Below are 13,622 nucleotides of genomic sequence, written 5' to 3' on the forward strand. Positions count from 1 at the left end.
ACCCCCTCACTGGAAGCTTCCTTCAAGGTAGGGCCTGACTCTTCTAGTCCCTTAGGCTCCGCCTTCCCCACCCTCGAGTGCCTGGTGCAGAACCGGGCGGCGGCGGAGTGGGGCTGACCACAGGTCTTGGTATGGGGCCCAGGGGAACTCAGATCCCTGCTCTGTCACTTGCAAAGTCAGGGTGGCCCCAGGGGGGTTGACTCGAACGCTGTTCCCACTCCTGAGGCCATTATGGGCAGCCTCTCTGCCCTGTCCCACAACCTTCCACAAAGAACCAATGATCGTGGCCTGATAATTCCACCTCTGCCTCCTTCCTGTCACTGCCGAGTTCAGGCTGCCGCTCCATCATCATCCTCAACAGCACCTGCGGTCCAGCCTCTGGTAGGTGCCCCTCCGCTTCCCTATCACCCACAGCCAGCACGGCAGCACATCCTCAACTCAAACACTTAAGCATGTCCGCATCCTACAAAACGAATTCCAAACTCCACAGCCCTCCCCAGCCACATGCCAACCCATCGCAGGCTGACGCTGCCCCACCTCCAACAGCACCCGGGCCCCAGTCTGCACAGCCCTCTCCCCACACCCCCACCGTCAGCCCCCAGCTCTTCGCGCCCAGTCCACTCTCCCAGGCCCAGTCACGAGCCCCCTCAAGACGCCTTCCCAGATTCCCCAGGTTCTGGTGTCTCCCGTCCTCCCTCCCCGGACCGCAGTTCCTTGAGCTCAAAGTCCACGTCTGATCACCCTCACGGCCACCAGACTACCCAGGGCCTGACACGTGGTTGGTCCTGTCTGTGTTGCCGAACTTCAGGGACGGGGCAGAAGGCAGGAGTGACATGGTCAGGGCAGGAACAGGAATGTGATGTGGGAAATGCATAAACCTCAGTGAACATTCAAGGGCAGAAAACGGGAGACTAGACCGGGACTGGCTGTCTGCTCCCCGGGAAGCACTGCATGGTTCTCCGCATGTTGTTCTTTTCATTCTCAGAGTGAAGTTGGAAAGGGGATTATTCTTCCCCTGGACAGATCCGTAAGTGAAGCCGGGAAAGGCCACACTGCGGATAAACGGAGGACGGTGGTCCTGGACTCCTTCCCCGACCCCAGCGCAGCCCCCAGGGTGGGATCTGCCTCCCACACTCACCTGGCTTGCAGGGGATGGGCTGAATGGGTAAAGCCAGCTGGGAGTCGGGGGTGACAGGCAGAGGCTGGTGGCTCGGGGGGAAGGCTGGGATCATGACATAAGGCATGTTGACCTGCTGAGGGCAAAGAAACCCTGTGAGTCCCTGGGGGCCCCAACAGCTCCCGCAGGAACAGAGGATGGGCCCAGAGATGAGGGGCGCAGGGACTGGGGCAGGGACAGTCAAGATGACCCACGTGACCCCATGCCGCCTGCTGCCCGCGCCACCCCACCTTCCCCTCCTACCTGGATCTGCTGCTGGAGGAGGTTGATTTTATGCTGTTGCTGAATCAGCTGTTGCTGCTGTTTGGCGATCTGTGGGGACAGGACAGGGGCAGGCTAGGGGCCGGGTTAGGCCTGGGCCCACGGCCCACACTGCCATCAGGCCCAGCCACACCCTGCCCTCCACGCCTGCACACACCCTGGAGGAGGGCTGGGTGGCAAGAAGGAAGAGCCAACCCTGGATTTATTCTCCTTTCCTGGGCAGCTTACCCTCCCCCGAGAGGCCGGAGGGAGGCTCAGCAGGGGCTTGGTGCCCCTCCACCTGCTGTCCCCCAACAGGGCTTCTGAGTGGCCAGAGACGGGGCCCTGCCGCCCTGGCACAGCCCCACCCGTGCCGACCCTGCTTGCCTGCCCCCCAGGCCTGGTGCCCACTCCCTGGGAGACCCTGACCCCAACCCCTCCCTGGGACCGAGACGCTGACCCCTCCCTGGAACAGAGACTCTGACCCCCAACCCCTGACCCCGACCCCACCTGCTCCTGCTGCTGCCGCGCCAGCTCCATCTGCTGCTGCTGCCTCTCCAGCAGCATGGCGGCCACGCTCTTCTGCTCCGAGTGCGCTGTCAGCAGCTGGTCCCGCAGGCTGGACAGCTGGTGGATCATGACCAGAAGCTGGAGCTCCTTCTCCGCCAGGCTCTCCTGGGTCCCTGCGCCACAGGGCACGGCTGCCACTGAGAACTCTGTCCCCGTCCCTCTGACCCCTGTCCCTGTCCCTCTGTCCCCTGTCCACCCGTGCAAGCACCCAGCCACCTGACAGGACTGAGCAACTGCACTGTCCCAGGCTGTGAGGGGCTGAGGGCAGGGAGACTGCAGCTGGAATGCTGACCTGGACAGGCACCTCATCGGGCTCGCTGACAAGTAGCTGCCCTAGAAGTTCCCAACATCCATTGACTCCAAGCCCTGGAAATGCCACTGGTGGGCATCTCAGCCTCAGCCCACTTCCTGGCCTGCCACAGGTGAGGGAGGGTCATCGTCCCAAGGCAGGAGCCCAGTGGCACACACCATGCTTTGGAGCGAGACAGAGCGGTGTTCAAATCCTCATTTCAACCCACCCCACCCAGGAGCTGTTGGGCAAATTACCAACTTCCCTGCACTTGAGCTGTTTTAGTTTATAAATGAGCACAGTAATTGTTACTTCACTGGGCCATACAGAGACCATCAATGTAAAGATAGGAGTCCAGGATCTGGTACATGGTCCTCAGCCAGTAAATGCTAGCACTTCCCTGCCCTCCACGTTAGCCAATGTCAATGCAGCAGTTTGCTCCTAAATGCCAGGCCGCAGAGCATCTGCATCAGAATCACTCAGGGAGTCTCTGAAAAATACAGATGCCCAGGCCTCCGCTCCTGGGGTTCTCATTCAGGAGGTGGCACCGTTACTGTCTACAGCTCCCTCTGCGGGTGAGAACCGCCACACTGGGAAAATGATAATGGCAATGAAACCAAGCAGCGCCTTACTTTCACCTAGTGAGGTCCTGGTGGCCTACAGTTAATTTTCAGCAGTGAAAGGGAATATTTGGCCCATTTTATAGTTAGATCTGGGCAGTGGCAATGATGTGCCTAAGGTTACAAGGGTCCCTAGTAACTAGAGCCCAAATTCATACCCACGAGCTGTGATTCCTCCTGCCTGGGGATGAGCCAGACCCACATGCTGGGTCCCCAGGTGAAGATGGGGCTGGGTTTTTAATCCAGAGTGGCGCAGGTCAGGTATGAGGGCACCAAGAACCCCAAGAATTCCCTTACAGATCCAGACTGTATGGCCAGGCCAGAAAGGGAAGGGGCTCAGCCACGCCCCTCCTGGCACCCCAGGGGCTTTACCTTTGACATCTTTGGTTTCTACGGAACACCTTCCCAGAAACCTCTCCTTCCAGTCACTGGAGAGCAGCTTCTCGATGGCCGGCACAACTGGAAAACACCAAGGGGATGAGAGGCAACATCCTAAACCTCCCAGCGCAGGCCCCTGCCTCCAACTAGGGTAGATCTTACCTTCTTTTAAGTTCCGGTGGAAGTCCAGCTTCTCCTGGCTTCCAGAAGCAGCTGCAGGACCTCCTGGTCTCCTGGGCCCTGGGGACCCGTCGCTCTCTGGCGAGCTGCAGTCCTGCAAGACACACTGAATGTCACTGTCACCCTCAGGAGAAGGGAGGCAGACTGCAGGGGGAGCTGAGTACCCCAGGGACGAGCACCCTGGGGAATTCCAGGCTCCACCTGGCCCCTCAGGAGGGCCCTCCCCCTGCCCCCACTTCCCTACGTGAAAAGAACAAAAGGCTGGAAGCAAGAGACTGGGATTTCAGGCCAGGCACAGTGACTCACAAGGTGCTTGATCCCACATGAGTCCCTCAACTTCTCTGAACCTGACTCCCCCCTTCTGAAAATGGAAATGCTAATACCTGCCTGTCACAGGGTAGCTGCTGGGATCAAGCGAGTTAATGCACGAGTTAATGCACGTGAATGAGGCTTGCACTGCGACTCAGGGCCCCAAAGCCAGCTGCTAATTATCACTCGCTTGCCTACACCCACAGCTCCACCCAGGGTACCCCCTTACCCCTTCTCAACACTGTCCTCTCTCCTCTTCTCATTTGAGTCCTCTCTGTTCTGGGAGGCCCAGCTTACTCCTCCGGAAGTCCTCCTCAATCACCATCAGTACCCCCTCCCCGCACCCCACACTCCTCCAGGCTGGGTCCTTCCTCAGAAACCCAAAACTCTCATTTTCACTCACTGGGTTTTTAATCACATGGTCCCTTTTTACGTCTCTTGCATGGAATCAGAATTTTTGAGAGCCACAAGAGTCCTTACTGCTTGGGTCGTCTATCTCCTTCATTGGAAGGATGAGGACCCCAACCTATTGTCTCTAACTGCAATTCAGCTCTGGCTTGGATAGTAAGGCTGATTTCCTTGTTATGTAAGAAAGCTGGTAGATTTACCTTTAAGCCAAAGTTGGAGCATATATATATATATATATGTGTGTGTGTATATATATCATCTCCCCAACTAGTCCTCGGGGGTAAGGACTACCCCTGTGCATGAGCAGTTAATATCATGCAAGTGAGTCCATGACCCGCTCAGACAGGTGGCCTGGCTGAACTTGGAAGCCCCTCCCCACTCACCTAAGTCTTGCCCCAAAGATGAATGTTCCTGCCCGCCCCTATGCCCAGGTAGGGGGTGAGTGCCCACCTGGCTCAGTGCACTCAGTGCAGAGGCCAGGTACAGAGCACAGGTGTGGGTGGGGACACTGACCCAGGAGCCCCTGGGAAAGGGCTGGGCACCTGGGCTGGAGCTGGGGGGTCAGCACCATCCTGAGGGGCCCGGGCTGGGTCTCCAGGCTGGGGTTCGGCTGTAGCGGCTGAGCCCTGGAGGGCCTCCTGGCAAGGCTCCTTCCTCCCCTCTGACTTGACAGTACAGTTCACCATGGTGCCAACGCCCTCCAGGGCCAGCTGAGCAGAGCCGGGGCTCCTCATGGACATCCTGAGAGGAGGGACAGGGTGAGCAGGTAAGTCCCGAGCCCCAGGGGCAGTGCCCTCCACGCCCCCACCCGTTCCCCGGCCCAGAACAAACACGCACAAACTCTAACTTGCATTTCCATCCCATGATGAAACATTTTGAAAGATTCTTTGATCCCTCATTTTTATTTTTTTTAATAGGAAGGTTGAGAGAAGACTGCCCCCCACCCCGGCTTTGGCACAGCCTGTTGGAACTGGTGGGCTGATGGGTCCATCCACAAGGTTGAAAGCTGGCTGTTTCTGAGCCCAAAAAAGCCAAATTTACATAAACATGTATGTGTGTCTGTGAACGTTTGTATTTGTAATTATGCAATAATAGTTGTAATTATTTACCAACATTTAAAAATCACAAAATATCACATCAAAAAAATGGATTTGAACTTCTCTTGAAGTTGGCCTGTGGCCTGGCTGAACTCAAGCGGCAGGCCCCCTACGGACAGGCCCAGGTGCCTTAGTCCTCACCACTCCTCAACTGGAAACCAAGTATAAGCAACCCTATGTCTACATTTGTTCTCTTTTTTCCTTGTAATAGAGACAAGATACAAGTGAAATATTTCTTACATCCATGTATCTACCAGAAGTGGGAAAATAAATAACAGGCTGGGATATGCACAGCTTCAAAGTATTGCCTTGTATTTAGCTAGTGGCAACCTCCGCTTTGAGCCTGGCCCCTCTCGGCATTTGCAATCCCTGGGGTAACCGCGGCCCCCATGCTGCCTCCCCAGCACCTAAGACATCCGGAGTAGGTGAGCAATCAAAGGATCCTGGGGTGCAGTTTCCAGGGGGCATGTCAGGCTCGGGCCAGAGCAGCAGATGCCCACAGCTCACCTGCTCACTGTCTGAGGTCACTGAAATGAGAGTTGTGGGCACACACAACAGATTCCAATATGCCTGGGTCCTACCTTGGCTACTTGACTAGCAGCTGAGTGACCTTGGGCAAGTTACTTAACCTCTCCGTACCTTAGTTTGCTCATCTGTAAAATGGGCAGTTGTGATAAAACTCACATGGTGTTCACAACAAACCAGAACACCGACCATGGTACCAGGAAGCCCGGATGTGCCTTTGTTAAACCACTAGTTGCAATGCAGTACAAGGACCCAGAGACTCAAGATGGCCTGGGTGCTTGTTTGAGAGGCACTGTCATGGGTCACCCACAAATCACTGTGGGCGGGGCCAGGGGTCTGTTTCAGTAAGTGCCCCAGGTGATTCTGATTCATGCTAGTTTAAGAAACACTGTTGGGTAAAATTTAAAAAGTTTTTTTTTACACAGCCATTAAATTTTTAGGAGGGGGAGTGTAAGGCAAAAATCAGATATAGTAAAACATTCCTTAAATTCAATTGCAGGTGTGTATACTGTTTGTATATTGCATCAACTCTGTACAATAAAAGGTTTCTTGTAACGTATAATGGGTGGCGCAATGTGCCATATACAAAGAGTCCAGGCACAGCGTTAAATAACTGCAGACGCACGATGGTTCAAGGGGATGCATTTGCTATGATGCCACCCTCGACAGCAGTCCAGACTAGACTCTCCCACCACTTCTAAAGGGCAGAGTGCCCTGGGGGCTGGTGTGGGATCCAGGACAGGGTGCTGCAGGGCGAGGGGCACACCTGACCCCAAGGACACCAGCCCAGGAAAGAGACGGGACCCCGGCCAGCTCACCCTGGGGCTTCACGGTTGGGCTCCCCGCCGCCCAGGGACCTGGAGAGCGTCCAGGAAGCAGGCGGCTCAGCCCATCCGGGTGCAGGGAGGGGCGCAGAGCCAGGCCCCGAGGCGGGGGAGCCGGCCATGGGGGAGGGGAAGGCAGGGAGAGGTATTATCCTGAAGCTGAGGGCAGCAATTACATAACAAACAAACCCCGGGCTCAAGCTGTGAATTAATCAAACCGCTGAAAATAAAACCTTCCTCTCAGGAACTTCAGACAAAAGAAATGAAAACAACCAGGCTGGCTGGAAAATAAAAGGCAGCAGTGCTGAAAGGGGGACAAAAGGAAACCAGACAATAGGGTGCTGGACAAAGGCAATAAAGCCAAAGGAAGTGTGACAGGCGGACAATGCGGGCCTGTGGGCTTCTGATCCCTGGCGTGGCTCTGCGCTACCTCGTCCCACACCCACGGCTCTGCTGGCCACAGGCCTGGGCAGGTCACCAGGTCACCTCCTTGCTCTGGACTCCAGTCCTAGCTCTGCGGCCCTCCAGCTCCCACCTCCAAGCCTTTCTTCCCACTGCAGCGCAGGGATGCCAGCAAGCAGCCAGGCACGTGGTTCGGTGAGCAGGTTGGGGAGGCCTTGAGGCCTGCGAGCTATCGGGCTGCCACCTCCCCAGGGCAGGATGCTGACCTTCCAGCCATCCCGAGCGGGAGGCAGGGGTGATTACCGGCCCTAATTAACTCTGCGACCGCACTGCCCGACCGCACTGCCCGAGAGCACAGCCACTCACCACAGGCAGCGACTGAACGCTTGTAACACGGGCAGTCCCGATGCAAATGTCCTGAGTGTAAAAGACACCCCGGTTTCCAAGGCTTAGCGGGAAAAACGGAATGTAAAATAGTTTATTAATGACTGGTTAATGATGACATGTTGAAATTATAATAGTCTGGATACACTGGGTTAAATAAAATAAATTGTTAAAATTAATATCACCAGTTTCTTTTTATATTTCTTAACTTGGCTACCAGAAAATTTTCAATTACGCACGTGGCTCACATACTTCTTGGGCAGCACTGCACCGCGCTAGGACATCTCCCTTTGAGCTTTTCTACTCACACTGCGTCCCCAGGAGCACCTCCAGCCGGGCTCCATGGAGTACCTGTATACTGGGAAGCCTGCCTCCTGGGGCTCCCAATAGCTCATCCTGGCCTCTGCACAGTGCCTGGTAACAAAGAAAATGGCTCCTGGTGACCAGCCAAGCTGAGTTGGAGGCATCCGTCTGTTCACCAGGGTGGGGTGCCCCACCAGACAGCCCTGTCGGGTGTATTGATAACTCCCACCGGTGTATCATTCAGCTTTGGGCACTGGCTCAATCCGTCCCCTCTGGACTCATTTGCTGATGGAGAAGAAACAGCCCCGGCCTGCTGGTCTCCTTCCTGGGACTCACCATAGGAGAGGGTCCTTGGGCACTGCCCTGCCTCCCTCTTGCCCTCCACGAACACAGGCCTGCTGGACCGTCACCACCTCGCCTCTCTTTCCCCAGAGCAAAAGCCCCACGTGATAAACTCAGTAAGGAGAGAAGAAAGAACGAGGGAGGGGCTTGGAGTGGACACACAGTCCCTGCTCTGCTGTTCTGCAGCTGGTGTCCCTGCACAGGTCGCTTCACACCTGAAGGCTCTGTCTGTAAAAGGAGGGGACCTGGGGTGGGGGCGGGGGTCAACGGTACAGGGATTGGAAAACTCACAGGCTTTTGGATTCAACCACCTGGATTCAAATTCCTGCCCTGCCAACACAGCTGCCTTGTGTGACCTTAGGCCAAGTTAATTCACTCTGAGCCTCTGTGTCCTCATCCATAGAATGGGTACAAGAACCTATACTGCACAGGTGCCCATGAAGAGTCAGGTGGTTGAGAGAAAAGTATCTGGCACCAAGCAGACCTGGGTACATTTTAATCCCAACTCTGCCCAATTTACTGCTGTACAATCTTGAACAAGTGACTTAACCTCTCTGAACCTGTTTCCTCCATAATAAGATGGAAATAAGAGAACCCAGTATGAAAGGCTGAGCCTTCCATTAGTACTCCAGACGCTGTAAGATGCACCTGTTTTACATTCTCCCAGCAGCCTGAATTTGGCCTTTAAAGTACTTATCACGGTTGATAACGATTATCTTCATCTGCTTAATTTATTTCTGAGAACTTACCCAACCCCACCCGGGGCACTGCAGAAATATACGTGGTTTTACTCTACACCGAAGCCCCAGAATTCAGCACTGTGCCTGGCGCATAGTAGGTGCCCAGCACATGTGTACAATGGTCAGAGAGTATAACATAGTTCCGCAGCATAGCGTGAGGCTGCCTGGATGTGTACTAATTGACAACTACAGACCTTCCTTGCCTTATGATGGGATTATGTCCCAATAAACACACTGTGAATTGAAAATATCCTTAGGTCGAAAATGTATTTACTACACCTAACCTAGCCTGCCTTATACGTGCTCCGAACACTTATATTAGCCTGCAGTTAGGCAAAATCATCTAACACAAGGCCTATTTTATAATGAAGTGCTGAGTGTCCCATGGAGTTTACTGAACACTGAGCTGCAGGCGAAAGACAGAGTGGCTGCGTGGGCACAGATGGCTGCATGTCAGGTGCCCACCGTCAACCATGTGGCTGACGGGAGCAGCGGCTCGCTGCCCTGCCCAGGGTCACAAGAGAGGGTCGGACCATGCGTCTGCCTGGGAAAAGACCCACATTCTGATTTCAACATGTGGTTTCTACTAAATTTGGTCTCACTTTTGCACACCATCTTAAAGCTGAAAAATCCCGAGTCAAACCATCTTAAGTAGGGGACCGTCTGTACGACCATCACTACAAGATGCTGCTCCCTGCGGTTCATTTCACACCAGTTACCCTCAGCGGCCTCCTCCCTGCACTCAAGCTCCTCCTGCGAGTGACCTGAGTCACCCCTGCAGCAAAGCAAGTCCGTTTCCTTTTGCTGACACCCTGGGACAAGTAACATTCTCCATACCTTTCGGATTTCAAGACCCTGTTGGAGCCTTCCGCTAAGTCTTCTTTTCCAGAGACTAAATGCCTCGAACTCCTTTACTTCCTTACAGAGTCCGCTCCATGCTTCGATCATCCAGTTTCTCGGGAGGTTCTAAGGCCAGAAGCCACGCCTGCCCCTCTCTCCAGACGCCCGTCAGTCAAAGCAGCCCAGCAAAGTTATGAGGTCCTGGTCAAAGGCCCTGAGGCCACAGGACACTCTAGTCAGCCTCCACTCGGGTGGACGTGCTCCTCTATACCAGTCTTTTCCCTCTTGCTCAGCAATACTCATATTTTAAAAATGGAGGAACTGAAGCCTGGAGAGGTCAAGTTCACAGGGCTTATTTAGGCAGTACTGCTTTTGGACTACCTCCCACCAGCTGGGACACCGAACAACATCCTTGGTCTGCCTAACAGCTGCCCTTCTTGGGCACCCACCCCCACCCAGGTCCTCTCTGCTGCCTGCCTTCTAGGCCTCGTCTCACCTGAGCATCGGTAAGAGGTGAATGCCCCTAGGGGGAGAGGGCTCCGGCCATCCTCAGCCTTGATGCCAGAGCCTTGAGTCTCTGAACCGGTGCTGAGAGGCGCTGGGGCCCCCGAATCCTGTTCCCAGGACAGGGCACAGAGAAGCACCTGCCCCCCAGGAGGGCCACTGGCTCAGAGCACACAGCTCTTCTGTGACAGAGCGGACTGCAGGTGAAGATCCTCTCCCTTTTCTCCTCCCCACAACCAACCCTTTCCCAGCCCCTCCGACCCCCACTCAGGCCCACACAGACACCGGGCCCCTTTCTACCCCAAACAAATCACCAGCCACTTCCTCCCCCAATCGACCAACGACCAGCCCAGCTGGACTGGAATCAAAGGAGTTTTCACTCTGAGCCCTTCCTCCCTCCACAACGACAGCTCCCCTCCCAAATATCTAGATGCAGATAAAGATAGAGATAAATTCCAGTCATCCGAGCATGACGGGTGACTCAAACCCAAGGGCACAGGAAGACAGACCGAGCAGGCAGCAGACCCTTGGAGGGCGGCCGGTGACTGCATTTCCCACCATGCACACACCGACCCCTACTGCAGGCTCCCGCTCCCAAGCTGGCCCCGAGTGGGGGGTGCCAAGGGGCATCTAGGGGAGAGATCCACACAGCAGGGGTGGGGCAGGGCCTGAGTCCCAGGGGAATGTCACTTCCTCTCAGAGCCCCAGAGAGTTGAGAGCCCCAGGCAGCCCTAAACAATAGCCCAAGGCGTGGGTGCCCAGAACTGTGCCCCAGTGCCACATCCTGCCATTCTTCTCCCAGGCCGCACCCTGCCACCCTTCCTGGCTACGCCCGATCCTATCTCTGCTGTTTACTCAGAACTGGGAGCTGCGCCGGCTAAGGGCTTGGGGCAAAGCTTTCCTGAGAGGCCCCTTCTTTCCAGCCTTCATGGGCCTTGGTGGGTAACAGATTCAGGGCCTGGTCTAGCTCAGCCCAGGAGGCTGCCACAGCCAGCAGCCCCAGTCCTTGGGCTGTTCTGGGCTGGCCAAGGTGGTATTCACCCAGTAGAACAGCCAACACCAGCTGATGGCAGCTCCGTGAACCCCCAGCTCCTGTCCTCCAGCCTGCAGGAGGGACAGCCTTCCCCCATCTCCGGCACCGAGGCGGGACGGTGGCTGTGATGTTCCTGGCAGGTGCTGAGGCACTGAGTCTTCGCCCAGCCCAGGGGGAGAGTCCAGGGGGAGAGAGGACAGCTTGGGAGGGCTAGCGAGGCTCCCCAGTGGCTGGGATAAAACCGAGAAGAGGTACCGGGGTCTTCAGGAGTCCCTTCTCTGGGGGGCCCACCTGCCTCAGAACGTATGCCATCTCCAGCACCCCCGCACAGGGCCAGGAGGCAGCCGCACGACGTGTCCGTGTCTCCCAGGGGCCAGTGCGAGCCTCTGTCCTGCACAGGCCCAGTTGCTCTGGTCTTCTGCCTGCGCAGCGCTCAGCCCAAGACCAGCACGGCAGCTGAGGCTGTCATTGCCAGTGGTCAAAGGCCTCCCTTTTGCGACAGCCCCAAACATTAACCACAATAAGGAAAGCACAAAGGGCAAAAACTCAAAGACAGGGCACTGAGTGAGGGGCATGCCATGCACTCCCTCTCCCCCCCAGGGCCAGCACTGGTGGCCCCTGAACCCAAAAGCCTCACTAAGGCCCAAAGCACTGTCTTCTCCTGTGTCACCTGGCGCCCTGGCCATGCACCCTCTACCCCAGATCACGGATCCCACCCCAGCAAGGACAGACCTGCCACTGTCCTCACCATGGACAGGATTCTAGTTGCTTTTGACTTGAGTCATGGCCAAAGAAATAGTCAAAAGAAACCAAGGCCACATTAGGACCTTGGGGAGAAGACTCAACCTCTCAAAACCTCAGTTTCTTCACGTGTAAAAGTGAGGACTCCGATACCTGCTTTGTGATTAGAAGGTAAAGCTCACTGGAAGAGTCTGGCCCGGAATATAAGCGCCCAGGGGAGGAGGGAGGGACAGACCATGAGCAGGAGGGGATCTCTCCCTTCCAACCCCCAGAGTGCCAGGAAGGACACCCCCGCCTTCCCCCCTCCCCACATGGCCCCCTCTGTGGCCTGCAGCTTCTCTGCAGGCAGACGGGCGTGGCCCTGGCATTGCTGAGAGGCATCCTGGCATGGCAAAAAGAAAATAGGCTTTGTTCCCACCCCTTTGTGGCCTGAAGCCTGGCCCCACCGTGTACCCCTAGCTATGTGACAATGGAGGAGCATTGGGGGCGGGGGGGGGTTCTATTTCTCCATCTCTAAAAAGGAAGAAAAAACTACCTTGTTGGATAACTGAGAACACTGAATGTCAAGTTTGTCAAAAGCAAAACAAGTTTGCTCCCTGAACCCTCCCCATTACCCCTGGGGAGGCCTCTCTGACCCCTCATGGCCAAACACCCAGAAGACCCCCATCTGGAAAACAGCAGCTCACGTCCCTCTCCTTCTCCACATGCTCCCCGTAGGTCTCCCACTCTTTGGGGCTGTCACCACCCCCCTTAGGTTGTCTGAATGTCCCATCAGGAACGTCAGCCTGGAATCTCCGCTGCCGGGAACCTACACTTAGTCAGGCACCAAGGCCCCCCCCCAGTGAGGACAAGCCGAGAGGACCAGAATTTGCCAAGGGAACCCCACGGACTCAGCACCACTGCATATCTGGCTGAGCTGCCGTGCCTCCCCTGCCCAGGCTGGTGACAGAAAAGCTCTGTAGAACTCAAGAGCTCCCTCGTCTCCTCTGGGGCCCAAGAGGGGCAGAAGGACAAGCGGGCACAGAAGGACAACAGCCGTGTTGACACAGCAGGCTGGAAAAGGGTCATCTTTGCCACATCCTTCCTCCCAGGCCTGGCACGGGCTGGGTACATTTGGCTTCTGCTTGGCAACCAATCTAAGCCGTGCAGACTGAGCTCTCGTGGCACACGGTGACATGGAGGCTCTGGGGACATGCAGGGTTGGCTCAGACCCCGGCACCCTGTTACTAGTGACATGGACAGGCCAACCTGTTCAACTCTGTAAGCTGACAACTTTACCTACACGTGGGCCTAGTAATGCATATCCGATAGTGTGGCTGCAAGAAGTACACAAGGCAGTACAGGTGAAGCCCGGAGCCGCACACACAGCTGTGAACACCTAATGGGTATCACCATTGCAACCCAGTACTGGGGGCTGAAGGGTGGCAAAGTGGAGAGTCACCCGGTTCCACACGGCTCTAAGTAGGAGCCCAGGGAATGCTTGAGACGTAACCTCTTTGCACCTCTTCATCTGTAAAGAGGGCTGACAATACCTACTTCTCATGGCTGTTAAGAGAATTAGTAAGTACTATACATGAAATAGCACAATGCCTGGGACAGAGCAGAGTTGCTGTGGTTGGACGAATGAATGAATGTACTTCCAGGGGAGCTCTGCCAGCCAGAGCTTTCAGCCCCAAACCAGCCTGAGTTTCGAAGGCCTTTCTGAAAGGCATTTCA

General features: G+C 55.7%; 1 protein-coding gene across 6 annotated transcripts in view; it reads right to left on the reverse strand.

Annotated features, from left to right (window-relative positions):
- SOX13 (SRY-box transcription factor 13) overlaps positions 1–13,622 on the reverse strand; it is a 42,486-nt gene that overhangs the window by 6,308 nt on the left and 22,556 nt on the right. For 3 of the 6 annotated variants that reach the window (XM_073217102.1, XM_073217103.1, XM_073217104.1), the window contains exons 2-7: positions 4,714–4,912; positions 3,437–3,548; positions 3,269–3,355; positions 1,928–2,100; positions 1,421–1,489; positions 1,139–1,253 (exon numbers count right to left, since the gene is read on the reverse strand). In XM_073217102.1, the coding sequence (XP_073073203.1) occupies positions 1,139–1,253; positions 1,421–1,489; positions 1,928–2,100; positions 3,269–3,355; positions 3,437–3,548; positions 4,714–4,911 (754 nt within the window). In that variant the 5' untranslated portion in view covers position 4,912. Of the gene's footprint in view, positions 1–1,138; positions 1,254–1,420; positions 1,490–1,927; positions 2,101–3,268; positions 3,356–3,436; positions 3,549–4,713; positions 4,913–5,115; positions 7,346–10,124; positions 10,352–13,622 lie in introns of those variants that run through there. The other 3 variants (XM_073217101.1, XM_073217099.1, XM_017651297.3) reach the window with 3 other exon arrangements.

This window comes from Manis javanica, chromosome 11 (assembly GCF_040802235.1).
Source record: "Manis javanica isolate MJ-LG chromosome 11, MJ_LKY, whole genome shotgun sequence".
NCBI classification, from domain to species: Eukaryota; Metazoa; Chordata; class Mammalia; order Pholidota; family Manidae; genus Manis; species Manis javanica.